Source organism: Pelodiscus sinensis, chromosome 2, assembly GCF_049634645.1.
Source record: "Pelodiscus sinensis isolate JC-2024 chromosome 2, ASM4963464v1, whole genome shotgun sequence".
Taxonomy (NCBI): Eukaryota; Metazoa; Chordata; order Testudines; family Trionychidae; genus Pelodiscus; species Pelodiscus sinensis.
This window is the reverse complement of record NC_134712.1, coordinates 189,027,942-189,055,110: the sequence shown is the minus strand read 5'-3', so window position 1 is coordinate 189,055,110 and position 27,169 is coordinate 189,027,942. Positions and strand designations below refer to the sequence as shown.

The 27,169-nt window shown below is 40.2% G+C and overlaps 1 protein-coding gene across 19 annotated transcripts in view; it reads right to left on the bottom strand.

Annotated features, from left to right (window-relative positions):
- The window catches only part of THRB (thyroid hormone receptor beta), a 287,386-nt gene that overhangs the window by 29,389 nt on the left and 230,828 nt on the right, over positions 1-27,169 (bottom strand). The window contains exon 1 of one of the 19 annotated variants that reach the window (XM_014579148.3): positions 18,756-19,752. The exons of 17 other annotated variants lie outside the window; for them this stretch is intronic. In XM_014579148.3, coding sequence (XP_014434634.3) covers positions 18,756-19,197 — 442 coding nt within the window. In that variant the 5' untranslated portion in view covers positions 19,198-19,752. Of the gene's footprint in view, positions 1-8,876; positions 10,986-18,755; positions 19,753-27,169 lie in introns of those variants that run through there. One more of the 19 variants, XM_006134320.3, reaches the window with a different exon arrangement.

Sequence of the window (27,169 nt, the reverse complement as noted above, 5' to 3'; positions counted from 1 at the left end):
GCCATAGAGCCTGTGTTGTACAGAGAATGTGCCCCTCAAATTTCAGAGGTCTTAAATGATTTGGTCTGTCATTCATTATATAAAATAATTAGCAACGGCGTCGGGAATTCTTGCTTTGTATGAGGGAGGGGGAAGCCACTTGTTTTAGATTGCCCCTTTACATAAATGGATATATTAAGGCCAACCTATAACCATTTGTGTTACCGTTCTCTGCCTTGGAGGGTCATTCTTTTCAGGATCAGAGCAAACATTTTTATACATGGCAAGAAGGCAAAAGAATTGCAAACACATGGCCGTAAGGACACACTCCAATTTACAAAATAAAAGTAGCAATATTGAATGGGAGAACAGTCCAAATTAAGATGAGTTGTTTCTACCCAATATTAAGTTTTCACTGTACTGATTTTAGACATTTAGAATCAGATCCTAGCTTGTACCAATTGCCCCCTACTCCCATTGCTTAAAATGATGAAATGTGGTGCTCAGCACTTGGCAGAATTATGCTCATACTCTATAATCCTGTATATTTTGCAGTTAGGACGTGTGCTGCTTTTCAACTAGGTTAACAAGAAATTTGAGTGGAGAATTCTTTTTTCACAATATCGCAGGCACTTGTGTGACTAAACTTTTGGAGTCATGAAAGCAATAGACTCTTTTTTTTTTCTGTATTTCTGCCCCCAAAGTCTCTGCATTCAAAAAAACCCTGAGAATCATATTCATTTTCTTGTTTGGGTTTTTAACCTTTCTTTCAGTAATTTATTGAGCCACCAGTACTGAAGAGGAAGAAATAGGGCCCTGACTGATATTTTTTTAAAAATCCACATACTCCAAAGAAGCAGGAATTTGGCCAAAGGGAATGAGGGAACATACTTAATAAATTCCTATAAATCTATGTTTTTAATGACAAAATAAGTTTCTAATCCTTATGGTTCTAACAATAACCTTCCAACTGTGATCTGAACATAAATCAGTGAAGTGTTGTCTTCCAACAGCAGCCCCTGTGCTTTTTGCTATTGCTCATAGCTGGATCAAACAGCAGTAGAGAGAAATTAATTGCTGCCACTCTAAATCTGTCAGCAGCATGGAAACTAAAACACACAACTGCATAGTGCTGCTGCTTGGGAAAACTGTGGGCAGCAGTAGAAATGGCACTGGATTTTTTCCTCTGGGAATATAACCCAAAAAACTTCAAATGAGTTTAAGGAAGAGATAAAGGAGCAGTCACTTCTTCCATTCCTACCAGCAGCCAGGAAAGAGACAGAGGAATGGTAAATGGAGACTTGTCCCTCACTTAAGTCAATACATTAATCTTTCTGATTCATTACATATTTCCTGGTTGAAAATATAATTTCCAGCACTGGAGAAGCGGCCAGGTATTCTGCCATCAGCATATCACAAATCCAGGGCCGGATTAAGGCATGGACTAGCCAGGCAGCTGTCCGGGGCGCCAACCTAAGGGGGGCGCCTGATGGCAGTTATAAGGGGTGCTGCACATGCCCAGCTCCCGGATTGCGGGCTGCAGCAGCTCCCAGCAGCCACCCTGCAGCGGCCGCCCGGGGTGGGGGCCACGTTAACCCCCCCAGTGCCGGCCAGCAGCACCCTTCCCCCTGCGGCCGTGGGGACCTGCGCGGCCAGGCTCGGCCCGCCCCAGGCAGCGCGCCAGCGGCGTAGCCGGGCTAGGCCGGGCGGGGCCGGGCCGGGCCGGGCCAATGCGTCCTGCTGCCACCAGCTCCGCACGCTCTCCCCCATGCACTGGGTGGAGGCAGGGCCGCACATGCGCCCTCCCCCACGTGCCGGCATGGGGGCGGGGCTGCACATGCGCCTTCCCCCTCGCGCTGGCGCAGGGGCAGAGCCACGCATGTGCCCTCCCCCAACCCAGGGCGCAATTAAACTGTCTGCCCGGGGTGCCGGAATGGCTCGGTCCAGCCCTGCACAAGTCCTCTGTGAAGTTTGCAGTCTCTGCTCTTGATTGCTGTTGCATTCTTTAGTCAGAGTCTATACTCAACAGTCAAGCTCTTGCTAAGAAATTCTGAATAAAATCAACATCTATATCAATGTTAACGAACTTTATTTTGGGATCATTTAGATACAGGTGTACACTCAGCCTATCACCCTAATCTGACAGACACAGCATGCAGCATACAGCGTGGTGTCTGATGCTCTTCATTGTCCATTTATCCATCTAGTGCAATTGATATTGTTCATCTTAATATCCAACTGCAAACCTTTGCTCTGAATGGGAGAACACAAATAAATGTTAATGACCTTGACCTGCATATGGCCAGTAGTTCTCTTGCAGTTTAAGATAACTGCACTGCCTTCCAGAGTACAACCTGCCAATCTGTCTAATCTTACTCTCTGGCAAGACTAATTGCTCAGCAGAGTAGCTGCCCTTACTTTGGAGGAACATGCGCCATAATCTACTAAATGCAATCCTGCTTTCAATCAGTAATACTTGAACACACCGAGTTTTTTGCTCATAGCATCTTTCTGCAGGTATGGCAGAAAACGCCTACTTCTCATGGGAGACAATATAAAAATGGCCGCACTGGGTCAGGACAAAGGTCCACCTAACTCAGTTTCCTGTCTTCTGACAGTGGCCAATACCAGATGCCCAAGAGCAAATGAACAGAACAGGCAATCATCCAGTGACCCCTCCTCTGTTGCCCATTCCCATTCCGTTGATGCTGGAAAGGGAATCAGATCTGTTGATCTACAAAGGATGAATTGTGATTGGTTTGTGAATGCTATATGTGTATCATAATCTGAAGAGCTGACATTTTAAAGCAGTACTCATGGCCCATAGCATTCTTCCATGGCCAAGGGGAAATGGAACAGATAACAGCTTGCTATTCTTGCTGCTCTCACTAGTACAGTTAGGGGGGAAAAAGTTGTTTCAAAAATACCCTATCAAAACCTGTCTACAACCACCCAGAAAACCCAGAAGAGTCTTATAGCTTATATATCTTGTCCCTGCCTTGCTTTCCAAATATACATCTATTTGCAGGTGTTCTGTTTCTGCTTGATCAGCTCCATGTGGACAGAAGTGTCTGCTTCATAGACAGCTAGCTTTTAATTGCAATTGACTTCATATTATGGAGCTAATCTCATGTGGTGCAGAATGACTCCTGTGAAAGGCCAATTGTCTGCAATGTCCATTTACAGCTGCTGAGAGTTCACTGAGCTTTATGGTACATGAATGGCACTCAGAACTCCACAGGACCAATCAAAAGAAAATGCTCCCCTTCTTCCATAAAATGCCCTAACCTCTTCCTGAATTTTTCTAAATGTTTCCGTACTCCAGAGAAACTGGAAATCCATGTTTAGAAAGACAAAGAACAAACTGCAGTTATAATAAAAGTTAAGAACTTCTCAAGTTGTGGGGGCAGCGGGCCTCTAGGTTTGCACATCACACTGCTCTGACAAATATGTCCAATGCTTTAATACTAGGCTAGATAATATAGTGAAATTCAGAACAAACTCTATGACCACTTTCAGCAACCGAAAAGTGGGATGTGTGACATGGGTGTGCAAAAAAACCACCACCCTCCTACATACCAGTAGTTGTTTACTCGTAGATTCTTGCTGCTGCAATACAGCCATCTTAGATTTATTGCTTACAAGCAGAAAAACCCTTTTTACCCTTTGCACAGAAAAAGAGATCTGTTTTTAAGAAAATTAGCATTTTAGTGCATTTTCATCATATCAATGAGCTACAGCATATGATAGTATACACAGACCTATTCTTGCAATCCTTACTTTGCCCTCTGGGACTACTTGCATGAGGAAGGACTTCTATTTAAAACACAACTAATTCCTACACACTGCATTGTGTTGTGAAAATGAAGAAAGAAAATTGATGACTATATTGACCATTTTGTACTATATGAAAACTGAAAGGTAAGTTTACTTTAATGGCCTGATTATTCCATCTGACATATTGTAACTCATGACAGTTGTGACCAGAATCAACCAAATGGATGGGTGGGTATGAGTATTTGTATGTCTCTGTGTATATTTTTGTTCCATGGGATAAGGCACAGAGTTCGGAGCCAGGGAAAATGAGTTCTGTTTTGCTGTGGGCACCGACTTACTATATTTCAGTAGGCAAGTCACTTATCTTTTCTGTGGCAAAAGTTTCCTACCTGAAAAATGGAGAAAGATCCTTTTATTATTTAGCTCCATTTTTTGTTTGATCAGTTTTGACTGGGCCACCTCAAAGATGTCAGTGTTCTTGTTCTCATTTACTCAAAAGTTATCTTTGAGAAAATGTGCTTCATGTTTTATAAAGCACTGAAGTAGAGAAAATGTTATTAAACAAATTTACACTTCCCTGGACAGCTGATTAGCTTGCGGGCCTGTGTTTTTGACTTTTATTTACATTATTCTTTGTCTTACCAGTTTGGCTAAACTCTGGCAAGTGACTGCGAAGATGCCATTGATTATTTTCTCTTAATGATTTCAATTGTGCTCAGTTTACAAGTAAAGATGTGACTTTTTAAAAGGGCTCACCCTAAAAACTTAGGCTGGTCTTAAAATCTTTTTCAATGATATCACAGTCTGAGTAAGAGTTCTTGACATGGTGTTGAAAACAATTTAGGCCTCTCTTTATCATCACAAACTGCTTTCAGTATTTGAGAAATTGCATCTGTTGCTGACTAGAGATACAGAGATACAGAATGTGCTAGTGTAAACAGTGCTAAAAGTTCAGCCATATTCTTCTTGGTTTGGGCCTCATTACTCATGTTGAGCATTCTACATTTGGATAGCTTAGGTCCTGTTTTCAGAAGTGACTTAGGAGCCAAGGTCTCCCAGAAAGTGAATTAAACAGACTCCTAAATTACTTAGGTATAAATTGTGCACTTAGTTAACAATCTTGCTGGTGATGTGCAAGTCACATGTAGAATCCCTTTTGCTCTTCCATAGCCCTTTTTGCTCTGATGGGTAACACTGGTAAAAAGGTAATCAAAACTTGTTTTTGTCATTGCAAAAAAAAATCAAGCATCTGTGACTCCAAATTCACATTGATCCACTGAGTTGTGAAGATGCTTCTTTTCTGATCGCAACCATCCCTAAATTACTCACTTGAGCCAGGAACACCTATTCTTTTGTAAGGCCTGAAGATGACAGCTAGAGTGCAGGTAGTTGTTTTCTTGCAAAGGTGAGAGATGACAAAATTATTAGTTTCTATTTACTCCCTGCGTGTGTATATTAATTAAATTACATTATATTGCTCTTTTAAGGAGGCATGTTGTCAAACAATTCTCCATGTCACATTTTCTTAGTAATTCAGAAATAACCCAATGACTTTCACGCTGTTAAGAACTCCATTTGGATTAATTAACTGGTATACTGCAACTACTATATTTTAGTTGAATGCAAGTTGGCATAAAAGGCATAAAAATAAATACTGCTACTTCTGCAACTTAACAAATACACAGCACCTCTGGTCCTACAATATTAAAGAATTTCACAAATACGGAGGTTAACCTTATTGCAAAGATGGGGAAACTGAGACACAAGGTCACATGGTGATTCAGAGAATCCTAGCCTGCAGACCTTTATTCACATAGGGTGAATTTACTGCATTTGCATAGAGTCTGAGGATGAAATCCTGGTCCCACTGAAAATAATGAGAGTTTTGCCACAGATACCAGGATTTCATCCAAGTACATGGATTCTGTGCAGCTGGGAAGTGAAATCCAAACCTAGGCCAACAGAGAGGGTTATTGTGCAGTCCCATATTCCGTTTCAGCCTACAGCTGGGAATATTTACATAGTTCTTTCACCCAAGTTTCATGGGGTCATGAGACCTCTGGACTTGTATAACCATATTTTCTCTGGCACTTCAACTTGCTCATTCCCACCCCTTCCCCAGGGCATTTTTCCTCATTGGCCTATGCAAAGCTGATGCAGAGATGGAACATGTCTAGGAACTCAGCTGCCTGACAGCTATGTAACCCCTAAACAAGGCTTAAATGGTAAGAAAGACCTTGCATTATCTCCCCTTCATCAGGCTTTAGTAAGGTGGAAGTCCAGGGAGCAGAAAACTTGATATCAGCTGAGTGGTGTTCTATTCTCATCTATGCCTCAAAGGCCTGATCCTGCAAAGCTTTACTAATGTGAGCAGCCCATTGAAGTCAGAGAGACTGCTAGAGTGAAAAAGGCATTGCGGGTTCAGGCCTGTTGAGGAAGAGCACTCGGCTCTCTGTTCCAATGGCTAAAAAGAGCTACTTCAGCCAGAAGCAGAACAAGTTATCCCTCCGTGTTTGTGTTGTCTATTACATCGGGTCATGGCCTTTAGGTATGTCCAAAATACAAATATTACTATAAGAATTTATTAATGTGCTGTCATCTTTCAATAATGCTCAATACAGGAAAGAAGTTACTAACTGCTACACAAATTAGGAAGCAGACACCACCAACCTGCCCCTAATTTTTAGGAACTTATGTGAATTTTAAGGAAAAAGTGTGTGTCGCATCAGGGGCTGTGAACTTAAAACAGATAAAATGACTGGTTCATGTCATTGATAGCTGACATGATAGTCCGGAGTAAAATAAGGTGTTTTCTGATATCTTAGATCACTTAGTTTTCTAAGTACTTATTATTTTCCTTAAGTAACTATCCCTCATGCCACATGCATCTTTTGTCCTTGATTTTATTAATGACTCCCTCAATTTCTCTGTGAGGGGTTGAGAGGCAAAGAAGGGAGTAAGGAACCATTTAACAACATTGGCTCCCTTTAGCATCTAAAGGACCTGTTTTTTTTTTAAAAAAAATCTTTCAATAGGGAATGAGCTGAAGACTATAAGTTTAGACAACTTCATTAGTGGAGAATACAAAGGGAAGAGCATGAACATTATTGAGTTTAACAGGAATCCCATGGAATTAACAGAAAGCCCAATTGCAACAACAAGGACTGCTCAAGGACACCCGCCTTTGTCTTAATATTGCCTTAATGAGCTATTACTAAGGCTTCACTAACAAAAAAATCCATTTTGGATCAATATAGACACACACATCCTGTGAAGTGCCTTCTGTTGCCAGGACAAGATTAACAGATGTGTTAACTTTATGACAGTTTGGCTGAAAACATCACAAAAAAGAAATACAAGTTGCCTGCAACTTCTTAGATACCTTCCCTTTGGAAAACACAGTATTTGACTACGTTTGATATTTTATTGGTGTCCATGGAGATCAAGGCTTACGAATGCAAAAAATCCATACTTTTGATGAAACAGGTACAATATATTGCAAACACTGAACAGGGAGTTTTTATGATTACATTGTATTCTGAAATTAAGCCCTATCAACAGGTAGGAAGATTGTTCATGGATTACTAAAAATATCACATCTGTGTGCTAAAAAACCCCTTGTTTTAAGTCTTGACATGGATATTTATTATTTAGGATTCTTTAACATAGTAAAATGATAGATACAGTGGCAAATCTCTGTTTTATATGATAAATTCATCATGACGTCTATCTTCCTGACAAAGATAAAGATATTGGCAAAGTCAACAATAAAATTACAAATTTATCACTTAAGACCACGTGGTTTTAAAATACCTTTAAAATGTTACAAGTAAAAAAAACACACGCTATTTAATCTTTAATATGATCACATTCTCTTGGTGTCCTTTTCCTAAGAGTTGGATTAGTTTTTAGACACATGCCTTTATTATCATGAAACACTATGCTGCTTGAAATACAGGACAGAGGTATTTTTCCCACTGAAGTTACAGATTTATTGCATTAAGTTCTAATGAATATTTCCTATGAAGCTTTCAGTGTTCCTAATAAGATTAAACAGACTACTTTTGGTTATAGAGCCACTTTAAAAAAGAAAATAGTGTCTGTTTCCTAACTAGATACATTAGATTCACTAAGCTTTTGATTAATTTCATGTATCTTAATAACTGAAGGGCACCATGTTGATACAGACTATAAGAGCAATTTTATTTGTAAGTAGGCTAAGTGAAATACATCTTAATGCAAATATATAATGCATATTTCTAACATGCCTGTGTCAAGTTTTAAGCTAATTTCAAACACAATGAATAATGTTAAAAACATATGCTCAGAGTTTCTCACATTCGGGGTTCTTTTTGAAAATTTATAGATGTTTAATCCATTTGGAAGCAACAGGAGAAATTCTATAAAGGAATGCTATGGAAAATTTAGAAATGAACAGTGATTTAACCCAAAGGGAAATGAATAGTACACTAAAATTATAATCCACAAACATTTTAATGAGACCAACTTTTTCAGAGGGGAAAATAAAGTGTCATGATTATATCATCTTTTATTCTTGACCTTTCAGTCTTTACTGCCTTCAATAATTAGAAACAATATACTTTTCAGCTTTTCATTTTAAGCACATCAATTATATAAAACTAAACCATTTTTAATTGAAAATTTACTGTTCTATTTTCAGCAAATTCTGTTTGATATGAAACTATTTAGTAATTAAATGCTATTTAAATTTAATGACGTCAAGGACAAACACAAATTATTATTATATAACCAGAAACTATGAAGCACATCCAATCTGAAGGACATACCGTGAACACATCTTGCCAGGGAAACTTTCTCATTCAGTCTGATGAAATACAAAAAATGAACTTAAGAAACATGTAACATACATCTGAAAATTACTTTTATAGATTAAGAAAAAAGTGCTTGGAAATCCTCATCGTTCAGAGAAAATCTTTCAATCACCTAGCAACCTATGTTGCTGCTGCTTTCAGTTTTGAACAGGCAGCCTTCACATTTAAAGATATATCTGAGCCAACTGATGCAACTGCAAGTTTAAAGCAAAACAAAAACAAAAACAGATTTGTGTGTGTGTGGTTATTTAAATAAATTGCCCCTACCTTTCTTCTGAGAATACGATGGCGACTGCACTTGAGAAAAAGTAGGTTTTTCTTCTGTGAAATATTCAGGTTGGTTGTACTGATTCAGGGCCATGTCCATGTCAGAGTACTCGCTTTTAAACACGTTTCCAGGGTAACTACAGGTATATGGCTGATTCACCGCCCAGGCCTGTTCCATATATATGTTGTTATTGTGCAGGACCTGAGCATCACAACTGCTGTAACTCTGACTATCTTCAATATATGTGCAATAATCAGCGGACTGCATGTAGCAATTGCTACCAGCAGCAGGATGCACTTCATATATTTCTTGCATACAGTAGCTCATTTTGTTATCTGATCTCAGCTTCTACTTTACATAGACTCAGATACACGCATGCATGTACACACAGACATGCATACACATGGAATGGGAAAGGAGAAATGAATAAACAATGCCAACAAAGTCGATTGCAAAACAGCGTGTTTTACTTGGAGCAGCACCTGATGTGCTAAAATCCTATTTATACTGGGATGGCTTGTGAGCTCCCCTGCCAGTCAAACAGAATGGGAAGCAGATTTATGACAGTCAAAGGTCTTAATCTGTGACTGTAAGTTAATTCCTAGGGAAGATGGCAGACAGGTAGTAATGACCACCAGACACAGACGCTATGGCCAGACAACCCCCCCAACTGTTTGTTAGAAATAATCATTTATAAACCATTTCAGCCCCTTCCAATATGATTAGACAATGATTACTAAAGTAAGGACACAGTTATGTCACTGTAGTTGTCAACTTAAGTGTGAAGCATTATAAAGACCTCCTAAGAACTCCCAGAGGGGATATGCTGAAAATCCTAAAATCAATAATCCTGTTTTTCAGCATTAACCCACAGAAAATCCAATAGCGCTGTGCTGATGACCCAAACAGTAGTCTAGTTTTACAAAGTTTAGCATCTTAATCTGTCATTAGCTTTATTGATTTTGTTTTATCTGCATGAACCTCCACGCATCACACACACACATGAACTCCCTGCGGATTGTTAATGTATTTACAATGTATTTACAGGAAAGCAGCTTTTTTAAACTTCAGTGATTTTGGTAGGTAATTTCTATTGAGTTCAACAGGTGGGAACTTCAAAACAATTTGTATTGATCATCAAATAGGATACTGCTTAAATAAGCCAATTGGTTTGCCATTACATCTCTTGTTTGTGTGTTTCAGTAATCAAGTACTTCTTCTTTGAATTTATATTTTATTGCAAATATAATCTGATTCCAGGCTTTCCCCAGTCATTTTATTTACACTCAAGAATAAATATATAAGACCATAAGTTCAGAAACAAATCTATTTTATGATTTTATAGCAATTCATCATCCCAAACACTAGTACTACTACACCAATTTAACTTACTCTCTCCCCCCACTTTTTCTTTACAACAAAAAGTCTTTCTGTTGCCTCTATTTTTCCCTAGACAAAGAATTTTCCTTCAGTATCATGCTACAATATGGCAAGAAGTTTGTGAGAACAGTATTACTCACATTGTGTATTACTCATTGGATCATTAAATTCTTGTTATTGAGAGGCAAAAACAACATTAAGAATGTTAGCTAAAGAAGAAACCATTTCTTAATTTTATTGTTTCACTGATGTTAAACAAAATTCACGGCTCTTATAAATTATGGAAGGTCCCCTACCCCCATTCAGCCAGGAACTTAAACATGGGACTAACTACCTTGATGAACTGAGGCAGAAGGTCTTAAAAAGTACTCATGAAAGGGCAAAGAATGGGTCTTGAGCGGGATACATTGTTCCTCAGTTGGTTTCATGAAACATTTTAGAAAGATTTAAAGAGTACATGAAGGAAAACTCCCTCTTCCTCCAGGCATAACTAACCTATTTTATTATGGGCCAAATCATTACATTCTGATTAGTGCAGAGCACTATCAACTCGCACTGATGCCAGGGCAGGTACTCTTCACTTCTCTAGATTTTATGCATTGTTTCACCTTCTGATTACTTTACATTTGTTTTTTATAACTATACATCAAAATAGAAGTTAACAGAGTTGTTTCAGGAATGAAATTGTCCTTTTGAACTCTCATGGTTGAAAGTGTCACCACACATATTTTGGAGCAAGGAATGATTACTAAAAACTCCAGATACAAGTCCCAAAACACCATACACACTTCTCTCCTTTGTTCTTCAGTATCTCAAATGCAACAAAATATAATTTAAAATGAACCTTTCAGTAATGTGAAAAACAAGTTACTTTATCAAAACACATTGTAATTGTAATTTTGGTTTTAGCTGAAATTTATGCCATAAGTTTCCAAAGTAATGAGTTGTGTTTTTGGGTGTTTAACTTGAGACATCTTAACTGGACTTGTTTTTTCAGTATGGATGCGTGGCAATTTCTGAAAATCAGTCCCCTTAAGGGTGTTTTAACTAGAGTGCTGAAAAGTGAACTCCACATATTACTATGTTGATTTGCTTGTGCCTGATGTTTTTTTCAGCCACATTATTCATGTCTTTAAAGGAAAAAAAAACCCAAACCAATAAAAACAAAAACCCATCCTCTCCTTCCCCTCCCCCCCCAATTATCTTCTCCCTCAAAAATAAAAGAACCTTCTTTACCAAGCATTAGACCGAGCCAAGGCCACAACACAAGCTGAAAATGTGCATTAGAAAGCAATCACAAAAATTTTGGTGAAACAATTTTCAAAATTATTTTTCCTTTATGATTTATTGTATATAAACATCAGATACAAGTGCATGAATATTTTGGTAATTGTCACAGATGTCTTCCTTGACAATGTCACTAACACAAAATGGCCAGGAAAATTTGCAATATTTATTAATGCAGTAACACATGAAACATATCAGGCTATGTGACTAATTTGTGTTTATTATACAAACACACCTATTGAAAATACTGTACCTGAATTGCCCGGAAACAAACTGCTTCATACACGCATGAGGGTATTTTTTGTATTACCGCACACAACTTCCATGACACCTAATGTAAATTTATGTAAGAGCATGTAGCAAGATGAGATTATACACTACAGAATAGACTAAGCACGTTTTTTCCTCAAATGTTGGTATGTCTCAAGCACTGTTTACCTGAATAAACCCTGGGTAATTTAATTTAATAATGGATTATATATATTGGAAATTTGATATTTCAAATTAATTTCTTTAACTTTCAAATTAATTATTAGCAATTAAAAAAATTAGTTACAGAAATATAGAAGTCTAATTTTTTGAAAATATTACCATTTTAAATACCATCCCCATAGATCTTTACACTATCACTGATTCCACTTCTGTTTAACAAGGAAATCACGAATGGATCTTTCAGAAAGGTCTGAGAGTTGAACAGGCCTTATCTAGTGAAGATAGAAACATTATATTATTACCTCTGTATGGGAGCCATTTTGAATACACATTTCCTGATATCAGCTTAGGTGAACATATAACATTTTCTGTCTTTTATTCCATATATTTCATGGTTTCAGAATCATGAAATTATTAAGGACAAATATTGCCATCAGATGCTATGTAATTTCCAGTAAAATGAGACAGAATCCTAGCTCGATTCATATCCCAAAGCAGCATTTGTCCCTAAGCAATTACTACTTCTAGATAAAGACATATATTAGTAATATGTTTTAGTCTGAAGAGACTAACAAGCATATCTGAGCTAAATTATATTTAGCAAATTGCAAAGATAAAGATTATGTAGGTGTCAATCTTTCTTTGACTAAATCTGCATGGAATTTAAGTTCTTCATTATTCTAGAAAAACAAGTGGATAGTTACTTTTTTTTTTTAATGGAGAAAACTGACATAGTGCACTGGTGATTTCTTCAATATTCATATACCAAGAGTGATATCCTGGCTGCATCAAAATCAATCTGAGTACAGTTTAGATGTGAATGGGGTCAGGATTTCATTCCTACACTTTTCTTTGAAGTAAATTTGGGGGAAAGACCTGAACAATACATGCTGAGAAACAGACTAATTTAAATTAGAAAATAAATATTATAAAGCTGAAGGGAACAGACTTGAAATTAAATCTTGTATATAGAGTGGAACAGAAATCACATCCATTCAAATGGAAAGACTAGAAGAGTTGTTGAAGATGTATGCAACACATAAGTTGCAATACTGTGTATAGGGTTGCCAGGTGTCCGGTATTCACCCGGACAGTCTGGTATTTTCGCCTCCTATCCGGTAAAAAAAGTTCAGAAAATACCAGACACCTGAGATGTCCGGTATTTTCTGATTTTTTTTTCCCTGCCAGGAGGCAAAAATGCCAGGCACCTGGCAACCCTACAAACACTCAGCGCCTGGCCTTCCCCCCCTCCCAGCCCCCAACACCCCCTGCTCCCCGTTCCTAGACCCCATGCTTACCTGGTTCTGCAAGGCTGCCAGCACAAAATCGCTGCTGGCAAAAAGACCAAGGGGAAGCAATGCCTCCCCTGGGTCTTAGTGCTTAACCGTTCCCCTGTTCTTATCCCTATTCTGACTGCACTCACTCCGAAAGGGGACATGCTGTTTTATTTTTTTCTTAATAGGTCTTGGAGTCCTTTTTTTTCCCCTCTCTCAACAACTTTGGTCTCCCTCCAACTTTTTTTTTCTTCAACAGAATTCCCCCCCCCTTTTTTTGTGGGGGTAGGAGGGTGTTCGGTATTTTCGGTTCAACCATCTGGCAACCCTATCTGTGTATTGGACATGTTACACATATATTTGTTTCTGAAAACTAGGCTCCAGCACTTGGAAAATAAATCTCATTTAGTCAGAGAATGGATTGTTGCACTGACTCTGACATGCCAGAGAGTCCAAGCTGCAGATGCAAAACAACAAACAAACTGGTGGGCCACAGTGGTCTGAACCTACATAACAAATTCAGTTTTTGCATTCCCTCAGTGTAATGGCCAATCTGAAAGCCATTTGACCAAGTGGTCAGGCTATGGTTCCATTCCATAATGCTTTTCCGTCTCTCTGATCTGGAGAGGGCCCCTCCAGGTGATATATGGTAAGAATCAGCCCCTCCTGTGTGTTCATTCTTCCTCTCTTTAGGGCTCTGTCATGACAGAAGAGAGTGGTGAAGAAGGTAGTGGGATCTGGGCTGGAGGTGGGAAAAAAGGCCCATCCTGCTCTTTGGGCCTTCTCCTGGGTTTCCAACGTCAAAGCAGAGGGTGAGGGGAATGTGGATCATTGCTTCCAGCATGTTCTTACTAGTGCCACAGTCACTCTGTCCAAAGCTCCAGGGGTCGAACTAACTCCCTGGAACAGACTGTAGTTTCCTCCTTGCTTACCCTGGGCTGCCCGGGCCCTTTTAAGCGATCCCTCCCATGGAGCATGTCCTACAGCCCAAAGGGTGGGGTCTCCCTAGCCCAGTATTGCCCCATTCTTGCTCTGGTTTAGTGAGGGGGTCTGTAAACCCCATCACAGTCAGCGGTTGTAACTCTAGAAGCTGTAGCATAGACAGGACTCAGCCATTTTTACCACTGGTTTGTCTAACCCTGGCAATTTGTTTTTTGCTTACTGAAGCACAGTTCTCTGCCACTTTTTGGTTCTTACTGTGTTTAAGCCAACAGAGAAATATCCATGGGCCAGTGGCAAAAATGACTGCTTTTTCCAACCTGCAGCCTCCCTGAGGGCTACTACTGTTGCAGCTGCATTTGTGAGGAATGGTGAATCTTAAATGTGCCAGGGTAGATGCAGCCCCAATTCCATCTCTGAAAGGAAGGGTTTGATACATGATCAAAAAAAGGGCAGAATATTTTTGATGTAGAATGTCTGTAGCATTGGATGAGCCTTACGTTGATGGAACGAAGCAAAAAGTAAGAAGGTTAGGCTGCAGTGTGGGTAGCAGGCTATCTACATTACTGCCTTAGGATCTGCAGAGAAGCAGCCTGACTTTCCCCATGAAGACTGAATTCTCTGGGGGATTCCAGAACGTGGTGCCTCTTCCTAGAGGGAACCATGTAAGGGGATGTTTGAGAACCTAGTCCTGTAAGATGGTGAATGCCCTCAAACCCATTGACACCAATTCGGTCACACTTTATAGCACTCACTGCCTCTCAAAAGTGCCTCCCAGGGCTGGGTTTGGCATTTCCAGCAGATACTTTGCTTTTCTGATTTTGTTCTGACCAATGAGGCAATTAGTTTCTTAGTAATTGTCCTTTACTCATCTCATTTTCTTACCCATTTTATTTAACTTCTTTATCTGAAAATAAATAGAATTGATATATGTATAAAAAACCCACTATACAGAGACTGGTGCCAATACATAATCCCTATGAGAGAGTCTCAGGCCATGAGATGGAGAATTCTGTTAATAGACATCTTTCTCTATTTTAAGATCAAGTCTCATCTTATTTGTTTTTTTTTTTTGGTAATAATATCAATAAATCTTATGCTACGGAATAAGCACTGTTTTTCTAAGAGTAACTACCACAGTACAAAGAAATCAAGTTACAAAAGACTGGGGAGAATGTGGAAAAGGGCCAAAATCGGTAGGGTCAATTTTTTTGGGGGAAAAAAAGACGAAGTACCTGGGGCATGAGTGTCTCTACTTGCAATATGCTAGTGTTTTAGCTGTAGACATAAGACTCATGTTGATAGTCCTGCAGATACTTGTTTCCTTGGAAACAAAACAGATCATAACTCACTGCCAAAAATTAACATCACTATTACACTTGAAATGTTGCTGAATTTAATTTGAATCTCTGAAGAAATGATCCAATAGCCCTCACTCAGATCCCAGAATGGGACCTAATAATCTAAGTAAGGATCACAGAGTGTCTGAAGAATCTGGAGGCAGAGTTGAAAACAATACACACAGAACTTCTACTTCAGACATTTCTTCTGTATATTGTATCTGTATTTTGGTTCTTTGTTTTAAATGGGTATTGGCTTCTTTCATTCATGAATAAAACCAACAAAGAATAACTTATAGAAACATTAACAAAAACATTTCTGTGATTATTCCTACTTAGTCAACGATTTCATCAGCAGTGTCCAAGACAACCCAGAACAATGACACATGCAGAAGCAGAGCCATTAAACACATACAACACTTTTAGTGTATAATTTACCATTTGAGTGCCCTATTCCCCAGATCAGCTGTATTTGCTTGATTGTTTGCAAACTGGGGAAGGGTTTTATGATGTCTTTGGGCCTGAACTGTGTATACTGATGAAAACAAATATTTATGTGGTCAAATACATTTTTGCATACTTGAATATTCTTTCTGAAAGATTACAATGTATTTCAGCAGTCTAATGTTGCTGTACAAAGTAATATCTTCTGGTCTTTGAATACAATTATATGCATTTTGTTTCTTTTGTGGTATTATGGCCATTACATTCTTTTATCTGTGCTATATTTATACAACAACAAGCGACAACATACTAGTCTCTCTCTCTATATATAAAAATGTTTTTTCCTGTTGGGCGACAGAATGACACCATCACATCAACAGCATCAACATCAACAGGCTCTCTCAGTGAAGCAAAAGCAGCCAGAGAGAAGGGGGTAGGCTAGCAACGTGAGCAGCGGGCACACCACCCTAGTTTTTTAAAATACTAATCCACATTTCACTCATCAATCATACCAATTTGATATTCTTTTACCTTTAAAAGAATGCCGGCATACGGTCTCTATGCCAATTCTGACAAAACCCACTATTCTATGAAGAAACTACCATGCAAACTATCTGGATGTTGTGGTCTCATACTGCACGGTGTAGAGCTGATTCAGGATAACAGCTGTTTATTTCTGTGTACTGTAAATAAAGTACAATTTACACCATGAACTCCTCAGTTCTGGCAGCTGTGGCTCTAGATAAGGTTTCCATCATGCTTGTCTCTGCAAAATATACGAATACCTGTGTCCATTTGGTATAACGAGTCCCCACTCTTGTTTTAAATGTGTGGTTTTGAACTACTTTATTCTTTATTTTATACTATAATTACACCTATCCTACATTTTAAGCTCAGGGCACTGTTCAAAACACAAACTTTTATCAAAGAACTAGTTTTAAAAGAAAAATCCCCATGACGCATGCAATCCCTGTTCAGTATGCCCACATATCAGCTGACCATATTAAGTTCCTAGTTCTGGCTCTCCAATTCCTATATTATGCCAGATAACACAGAATACAAGATTTATTTCTTAAATAAATGTTCAGCTCAAACTTCAGATTCCAGACAGCATATTCAACACTTATATTAACAAAAAGTGCAATCTGTATAGTATTTGCCCTATTTCTAACCACCAATTTGTGACTATTGTAATCACAAAGTAAAGATACTACGTACTGTTGTCACATTTTGACAGTAGCACATTTGGTGGTTAATTGCCTGCATCTCAGTGGAATCAAAGGCATATTAAAGAACAGCATTTTGGCTATGACAGTCCAAGGCTGTAAAAAGTTGAGATGAAATATACCAGTATTATTTGTAATTCATTCCAAGATTTAATATTCTTTTTCTCAGTTTGGATAACTAAAAATAGTTTATTTCATACTACAAGGCTCAGATTTGTCATGAACTTAGTCCTCATTAAGGATAAGTGACCCCTGATGAATTTGAACAAATTTGGTTTACAAAGAATGAAGTTGGCTCTTTTCATAACCAAGAATTGTATTTGATTATTTCTGAATAGCTCATTTCCAGTGGAGGATGCCCTCATGTCTTATCACAAGTAAATAGCTTAAAAACGGTACAAACAGGCAAATTCTTCAATGTTCTTTGAAAATATTTAAGATTAGTACTGAACAAACATTAGTAAGTACAATTATAGTCCCATGACAAGGCAACCCAATTTGTTAAGTCCCCTCATGTCTCATAATTGGAAGATGCTGTTAACAGACATTAGTTAATTAGGCAGCTTATCTCTTGACAAAATGACTACCGCCACATAAGTGCACCTTTTTAAAAGTTGTCTCTCCTCCCCTTCCCCCCCCCAAGACAATTTTGAGGTATAATTTTTTTTTCCATTAGAAAATGAAGAAGAATGGCTAACTGTATTAATACAGTTTAACACAGAACATAATTAACAGAACCCTTGATGGAACTGTCTAGATTCTGCAGACTGCAGAGAGCCCTTGGTAAGACGTTAAAGCGATCAACACCTGACATCTGTTAGCAAGAAGGCAGTCTGAGGTAAAGAGCAACTAAATCTAAAGAAATCAGGTACTTAAACCAGTTTAACTTTTTCATGAGGTGATATCCTCCCTGACACTATAATCTTTCCTTCTGGAGTGACGCAAGACTTTAAGTAAACGAAAACAACTTGTTGTCCCTTCCTCACAGCATGATGCACACATATTTATTTCTTTGAGAGAAGAGCACTGATGAACTATTTATTCCAGATGAAAAAGGAATGTAAACCACAACATCATCAAATTTGTGGTGACAGTTATACAGTGACAATGCATAATACCTCCCTTGCAGCTCTGCTGTCGTCTGGATGAACAGGGCTGCTCAAAAACAAAACTTTCAATACTCCTGCTGGCTCAAGGAAAAGAATATTCAGTATACCAACGTCCAGCACAAAAATAAATAGTTTTGGTCAGGTTATCAAGAGGGAGGGGAAAAAAACTTTTTAAAGGGACATCAAGAATTAGTTATATACTGTATGTAGCATATTAATTTTTAAAACTTCATCACTTTAGTTCTTTACAAATATATCAAAACATACAAATATGAAATACTCAGGATAAATAGAAAGCCACAGATATTGCCATAAAAACCATCTGTAGCTAGGTTGCCCCATATTATAAAGCTGTCATCAATGGATAAAGCCTAACCAACTGCACAGACACTCTAGCTTCTTTTCTTTTTAAATATTTGTTATGTTCTGAATAATAATTCTAATTACCTTTACATTTTTTCCCTTCTATGTTGTACTCCTGGGCACCTGACATGCCTTGAATATTCACTTCTGTATGACCTGGATAAAATAACGAGCTAGTCCAAACTGAATCATGTAGAAACTCTGAAGACTGCTGTCCATTTCTCAGCATATCATTTCTGGAATGCCTTTTCCTACATAAGCAGTTTTCTGTTACAGCTACAAAATTCCATTTGTGATATCTGTCAGGAAGGTGTACCAACCTGTCCCAGGCAGGAAGGCCATATTTTGGAGGGTTGACAAGCACTGGTTGACAGACTGGCGGCATTGCCAAGATCTTGCTGAGCTGTGGTGTTCTGGAAAGCAAATTGTTCCTCAATTTTCTTGATCTGGTGGTATTCACAAGCATCTCCACTTGACCGCATTGATAAGATGCAGAGCTTTCCAGCCACGCACTCTCAGCCACCATAGTCAGTTTCCTTTCAGTGCATTTACATGTAACAATATCCCCCCTATTAAGCTTGAAAAGGCAGCTCCATCTACATGTACAGGTTACCACTAGATGCAACTTTCCCCAACACCACAACTATAACATGGGCCTGGGACAAGTTACCATCAATTTATTGCCTCGCTCATATGATCATTTGAGGTCTTGTGGGTCGAGGCTGGTCGTGTACAATTTTCAGATACTTAAAACACAAAACATCAAGGATTCAGCCTTGTTTGACTTTGCTCTTAGCGTAGGCTGACCTGAGGGACACTCTGTTACCTAAGTATGACATTCTTATGTGGGCATGCTTAGCAGTACCGCTCTTGCTATCACTGCCTCTCTCTTGTTGAGGTTATCAGAGCAATACCAGAGAGACACATTTTCTCTTGTGAGTTTTAACACTGCGGTCCTATGCAAATTACAAATAATTAATAAATAGCAAGGCAATAATTATTATATTTAGCTAAAAGTTAACATTTATGTATTTTATATACAACATTTAAGAAATGTTACTTCATAAAACTATATCTCTAAAAATAACTCCTTTTTACTGCATGGATAGCACTGTTAGGTTCCACAGTAATGCCATTCCATATGTTGTGTTCCAAATATTCACAAATGTTGATATTTTAGATTATATAAAACAAATTAAAATGTAAAATAGTTTTATAACATGTGTAATGAAAATCCAAAGTCATTGTCAGTGAATGCCAATTTGATATTCACTGCTGCATTAATTATGATGAAATTATACTATTTTTATGGACTGAACAGGTAATTTTACATACATTTCATTCAAGAGGATCCTCTGTTTACATACCAATAAATAGATGCAAGTGGTTAATAAAGCTGTTTTAAAATAATTACGAGAATCAGATTTTCAGAACCATATTGTTGTGAGTTCTGACAGTTATCTCTATTTTAGTAAATGCAATAGTGCTATACAGGATTCTTCAAATTGTAAGTATTGTCAGAAAAGTGACAATTAAATACTGTTATTCCATGTTTGTCCTTATTCCCATATATCTTATTCCCAAATATCACATTTGTTCAATTTGTAAGTCAAAGCAATCCTTTTCTAACTGCTATCAAAGAAAGCTCAGTCTAGTATTTGAAAATTAAGGTGCATTCTTTCTGCTCTATGTATCTCCTTTTGTTATTCACAAAAATATTCTGAAACCAGAATCTGGCTAGCAATGTTTGAGGTAGAGGAAACTACAACATGGTTTTCTCTTGTGGTCCTTTCCTTCCTAGCTCTATAGTTCTCACCATAATTCAAACATGATTTTGTCAGTAACGACAGCACATTAGACTACAAAGAACAGATACAGTGATAAAGCATCATTTGTATGATGCACGCTATTCAGAAAATGTGATTCACAATTATTTAAGCATTGAAATATTCATACTGTATTCTGAACATGTTTATTCCTTATATTTTTCAAATACTTGTTTAAATCTAAAGGAAAAAAGGTGTTAGTTATGACCACTACCTGTATGTCCTCACTGGCAGTTATATGAAAACAAACACTTCCTAGGGAAATTCTGCAGATTTTTGAGGCTCAACTACAGAATATACATAACTATAAGGAACAATGTGTTGTAATGCAGTTTTTCCACAATTCCTTGTGTATCTCAAAAATACTAACCCTACAATTAATTTCACTTTCCAGTGGTCTCCCTGTATGGCTAGTGCTGTAAACCCATATCAACTACAGGGTCAAAAATTGGCACGATTACAGAAATACACAGACTCACATTCACATTTTAAAATTGTATTAGTCACATTTTATGAAAACACCACTGCAACCTTGGCAACACCGCACTAGATAACAAACATCAGTCACATAACTTAATAGTTGATTTCAGCACTGGAACTGAGATTCATAAGCTAGACTACTGAAGCTTCTTAGAGCAAATTTCTGTCTTTTTCACAAACATTAATTTGACACAAAAGTCCATCTACCATGTTACTCTACCATATACAATGTGGCTCCTGTTTAGTTTTGAAGTGCATTAAAAAATAAATATGACGGAAAAAGGCAGGCTACATAGCCACCACAATAGCAGAGAACAATGCATCCTGAGAGGTTCTGAGAGAATGATTTTTAATATCTTTGTATTTTTAAATTCACGAGGGGATTTTCAAAGAAGACTAAATTAAAAAAAATAAATAAAAGAAAGCGATATTTTTCTGCTTGATGTTCTAAAACATCCCAAAGACTTTTAGAGTTGAATATTAATATTTATAGTTATGCAAGCTTGTAAATGTGTCAGGTAGCTATAATACAGGACTGGGCAAGATGTGGCCCAGGGGCTGGATCCGGCCCGCCTAACACTTTGGTCCAGCTTGAGGACTCCATCTGGCAGCTTTCTACTTATAGCCTGCTGTCCGTGCCACCAAATTTCCAGGCTGTGGCTCAGTCAGTCAGATCCTATTTAAATGGCTCCCGGCTCCCAATCGCACCACTATCCTGGCAGGAGCTGGAGCCGCAAGCCATTTAAATAGCTGTAGTAACCCCAGGCAGCTGCCAGGCAACATGGCAGCAGTGGGGCTAGGAGCCGGGAGCCTTTTCTTGTGTTTTTAATTCAAAAACCTCCAGCCCCAGACAACTCTGGGGGAAGGCTAGCCCCTTCTGCCCTAGGTCCCACCCCTTCCAGGGGGTGGAGCTGGCCCGTGACCACATACCAAAATTCATTAAGTGGCCCCCATGAAAATTATCACTAACCCATGCTATAACAGCTGGGTGAGCAGAGCTTGTATGGTTTGAAATTTGCCTGTGCAATTTCAAATTTTGTAACTCAGCCACAAAATGGTCTTTGACATACACACTTAAAATGGTTCTCTGTAGATGTTTGATTTCCATGTCAGTTGCAGTTTATTTAATTTTGTAAGGTCACTCTTAACTTAAGTAAAGCTCCTGAGTGATTCTCTCCTAATGGCTGCTGCATTCGGCTTCTGTCAGCGCTTCTTAATATTCAGCAATCTCAAAAGAAATTAAAAAGAAAACAAAATTGGACATGTGTATTCCCAGCAGAACTCTATTATAAACAGGCTAAAGACTGGAAGCTAGAAGCCGTAACTGCAGGGCTGGGTTGGGGATATCTCTGGAGATATTTAAGAGCGGGTTAGACAGATACCTGTCAGGGAGCTAGACCAGGGGTGGGCAATAATTTTGAAAGAGGGGGCCACTTCACAAATTTCAGAAGTGGCTGCAGGCCAACCTGGAAGGGGCAGGGCCTCAGGCGGAAAGGGCGGGGTTGAGAACTACCCCGCTAGGTATGGTGACTTCATTTTTTGAACTAGCTGCAGCTAGTAAGAACAGTTTAATTTAAATTATGAAACAGATTAAGCGTTTAAACTTTCTCATGTTAGTTTATCAAACTTCATTTTAAATAAAGTAAAATATTATGTCCAACACAAAAGGTTTCAATGTTTTCTTTATTTATTGGAGGGGTGGAGAACCCTTTTTGGATCTGGAGTCACTGACTCACAAAAAATCAGTTGGGGACCACACAACTGAGAAGCAAAAAAACTCCTCCAAAACCCCCAACACTCACGGATGTGGCCCCAACTGAGACACCTCACTCCTCAGATGCCCCAACCTCATGGGGTGAGGGGAAAGGAAAGGAGAAACTGAGGTTCCGGGCTTCCCAAAGATCAGATTTACTTTTCTGGGGTTCTGGAGTTAGTGGATTTTATGGATCTGCTGAGGCTCTGGAGTAGGGACGAAAATGAGGGGTATAGTGCATGAGACAGGGCTGCCAACAAGTAGGATAGGGATGTGGTGCAGGATCTGGGAGGGAGGTGGCATGCAGAAGCAGGCTCGGAGTAGGGTGTTTGGCCAGGTGGAGGGAGCAGGAACAAGGGAGGGTGTCAGAGCAAGCTGGGGGTGCTGGATCCAGGGGGTGAGGGAAGTGACAGGACTGGGGCTTAGGGGGCTGGGGCTTAGGGGGGCGGGTTGGACATGAAGGGGACCCTTACCTGGCTTTGTGCTCCCTTGCAGCAACGCTGAAGCCACAAGGTCCTGACCGCCCTGGAGGGAGGCCCCATTGCTGCGGCCACGCAGTCCCGGAGGCCAGAGACACTGCTGACACAGTCACGCGGTCCTGGAAGATGGAGACACCACTGCCACAGCTACGCGATCTGGTGCTGGCACCGAGGCACTGCAGCCATAGGCCGCCCTGGAGGCCAGAGGCACTACTATCACAGCCACATGGCTGGCCCAAGGCACCGCAGACACAGGCCACCTGGGAGGCTGGAGATGCCTTTTCCACGGCCTGGGGCCAGCCTCCAGGGCCAGCAGCACAGGCTGCCCCAGAGGTGCTGCAGCCCAGGGCCGGCCCCAGAGGCGACTACCACGGCTACACGGCTTGGGGTAGGCCCTGGAGGTGACACTGCTTTGGTGCTGCACCCGCAGGCTGCCTTAGAAGTGCCACTGCTGTGGCCATGCAGCTTGGGGCCGGCCCCTGACACCCTGCAGTCACATGGTCCCAGGCCACTCCGGAGGTGCCACGGCCCAGGGCCACCACTGGCACTGTTACTGTGGCCAGTCAGCCCAGTGCTGGCCCAGAGGCACTGCTACTGCAGCCTGGGGCTGGCCCTGGAGGCTGCTACTGCGACCATATGGCTTGGGGCCACCCCTGGAGGTACCGTGGCAGCGGCGCCTCCAGCCTGTAGGGCTAGCCCCAGACCACGTGGCTGTGGAAATGGCCCCTGGGGCCCAGGACTGCCACCTCTCCATCGGCAGGGTAGGAGTAGAAAGGCCAGGGCTGAGCTCCTTCCCCATGGCAGGGCCTGTAATTAGGGGGCGGGGCCTGTAATTACCTCACAGCTGGATCAAAGCCCAAGGCAGGCCGGATCTGGCCCACTGAGAGGTTTTTCCCCACCCTTGAACTAGACAGTGTTTGGTCCTGCCGTGAGGACAGGGGACTGGACTCGATGACCTCTTGAGGTCCCTTCCAGTTCTATGATTCTATGGGTCCATGATAGACCATGCATGAATTGGAACTGGTGTGTATAGAAAGACATGAAAGGGGGAAAACTGCTTGAAAAAAACTGCATCTCAAAATCTCATTTCTGAAATTAAAACTCTTGGAAAAAAAGGATTTGATATAATTAATATCACAACGGTAAGCTTTCCATGCAAGACAATATACAATTTTCAAATAATTTCTAAGCATGGTTCTTTGGTTGCTGAGATTACTCATGCACAAAGATGGGCTAGGGTGCCAAAGCTTGCATGATGAGGGGTTTACTATCTAAGAATTAGCTATTAATGGATAAAGCCAGACTGAGATTCCCATACCCATACTGACTAGAATTTTAACGTATGGACAATGCCACTAAAGTCAATGGAACTGCTGTGGAGTTAGCTATTGCTCAGCATGCGCAAAGGCACTTTCTGGCCCACAATGAGGGTCTGGTTTTGAAAACAAGAAGAATCCAGGGCAATGTGCAAAAAGAGCAATTATGATTACAAGACTGTGTGTGTGTTTGGAAGCCAACTGTTCATTTGCATGCCTAAATACCAAATCTGCATTCATCAATCACAGCACAGTGAACAGCATGTGAAAATCAGCAATGCAGCTGCACCCTTGGTTTTGTGTTTTGCTCCTGGGCTCTGACTGTTTGAAAATTTGCTTGTGAGTGTTCAATTAGAAAGAAAGTAGAATTTTGCTGTTGCCACTGGGCCAAATCTTGCAATGTTTATTGAGGCAAAACTCCTGTTAATTTCAGTGGATCTTGTCCCTTAGCATAAGCTAACTCAAGGCTGCAGAATATACTCTAGTGCTCAGCCATTATAGGTGGGCTTTTGTTGTGTTGGGGAAAATATTTTATCTATGGATTTGTTAGTTTAATACTCATCATTTAAAGTATCTATCTTCTCGTATGAACATGTTGTCATTTCTCCTACTTTTTACAAAGGGAAAGGACCTGCCGCCGAGGGACCGCACATTTTGTCTTCTTTTGCCATCTAATTATGGTCTGGCCTTTTTGTTCATTTCATTTGCTTGTTCAATTGTGGGTTTGTTACACCGTTAAGTAACAATATTGCTTATCTTACACCCTTATCTGCAATACATTATCCCTTAATTTGTCAACAGCATTTCCTTCAATAAAGAGAGCATTGTGAGAGCACAAGAACATTGCCTTCACTCATGTGAGTTCTTATTCTTGGTTATGCCAAACAATTACTCCTTGATATGGGATGACAGCAAGGTCAGTTTTGTGCCACAATCCCCAATTGTAAAAAAGAGCCAGCATGCCCTTCCAGATACTGTTAAAAAAATCATAACTCTGGGCAGAAAACATGAAGGTGTAACCCACCCACCTACTAGGTGTGGTGGACTGTCCCTGTAGTGGCACTTAGACACTTTGGGTGTGTCTAGACTACTGAGTTTTGTCGACAAAAGTGGACTTTTGTCGACAAAACTATACCTGCGTCTACACTACCGCTGAGTTCTGTTCACATAACGTCGACAGAACTCAGCAGTTTTGTCGACGCTGGTATACCTCATTTTACGAGGCATAACACCTTCTGTCGACAGAGTTCTGTCGACAGAAGGTGTTATTGCCTGTAGGGTTGCGTCTAGACTACAGGGTTCTGTCAACAAAGCAGCTTGCTTTGTCGACAGAACTCAATGTGTCTGGATGCTCTTTGTCGACAAATACTGTCGACAAAACTTCTGTCGACAAAACCCGGTAGTCTAGACGTACCCTTACAGAGAGGGAATGAGTTTGCTCTACAGCCTTCGCTGACAGCCAGCTGGCTTTATAGCTCAAGCTGGAGAAGCCCATGCTCTAAGCTCCAGAAGTCCTAGCTTTGGTTCTGCCTGTCCGCGCTACAAAGGTATCTTGGGATGCACCACGAATTAAAAAAGCGGCCCGATTTCAGAGTGAACAGAGCCTAATAGAAGGGCCTAGCGCAGTGGTCCCCAGAGTTTTCAGGGTTGCATCTTCCCTTACCTCTGTCCACAAGCTAGGGGAGAAAATAGGGGGTGAGTCTGGGGCCAGAGCTGGGAATGGAGAGGTTGGGGCTGGGTGTGGAGCCGGCAGCTGAGCTGTGGTCAGGGCAGAATTTGGGAGGGGGCCATGGCTGGGGGCAGGGCAGGGCTGGAGCAGAATTGGGAGTGGAGCTGACTAGGTGGTGCTCCCTCCCCAGCTGTCATTTGAACTGGCCTGGCCCCCCCTTTCCTTCTGACTGTTCTTCTGTGCCCCTTTAGAGGGCTGAGCCCACAATTTGGGCATCTCTGGCCTAGATGTAGGAGAAGGATTCATCTGTTTACTGCAGAGATGTTACCACAGTATATACTGATGATGAGTAATTACTGCCACCCGAACCATCAACAATTCAAAGGATTTTCTCAGATGCCCGTCAACAATGCCTTAAAGGGTAAGGTTTTTCGCAAAGAGGAAACAACAACTCAGCGAGGGAAGAGTCCATCAAATAAAAAGTTGCCTTTTCTATAGGAATTCTATACACCCAGCCTAAAAGGATGCATTGGGATGTAAGGGGAGGGCTGTGATCCACTCCTTTTCATGCACTCAACAGTACTTCTTCTTAATATAGTTAGTGGGCCAGGAGGATCAAAATAAAATATGCCTGGTGTTGCCACAATTGTTTTGGTGAATCTTCTGTTATAATATACTTGGCAGAATATAGCTTTGTCTCTTCACCTTCTTCCTAAGCTCCCCTAACTGGACTTGTACCAGAGGTGAAGACAGACATTCTCACAGGGAGACTGTCACTGCCTATGCCATCCTCCTCCCACTCTCCCACTTAGGATGGGGTGCAGTCTGGTGATCACATTTTGGAAGGGAATTTGCAGGATTAACAAACAGTCCATATGAGATACAGCATGGCCTAGAGGAGTGAACATATCAGAATGTCTCAAATTGCAATCCCATCTTTGGGGTGGCCTGAGTCACTTCATGGCTCTCCTCAGG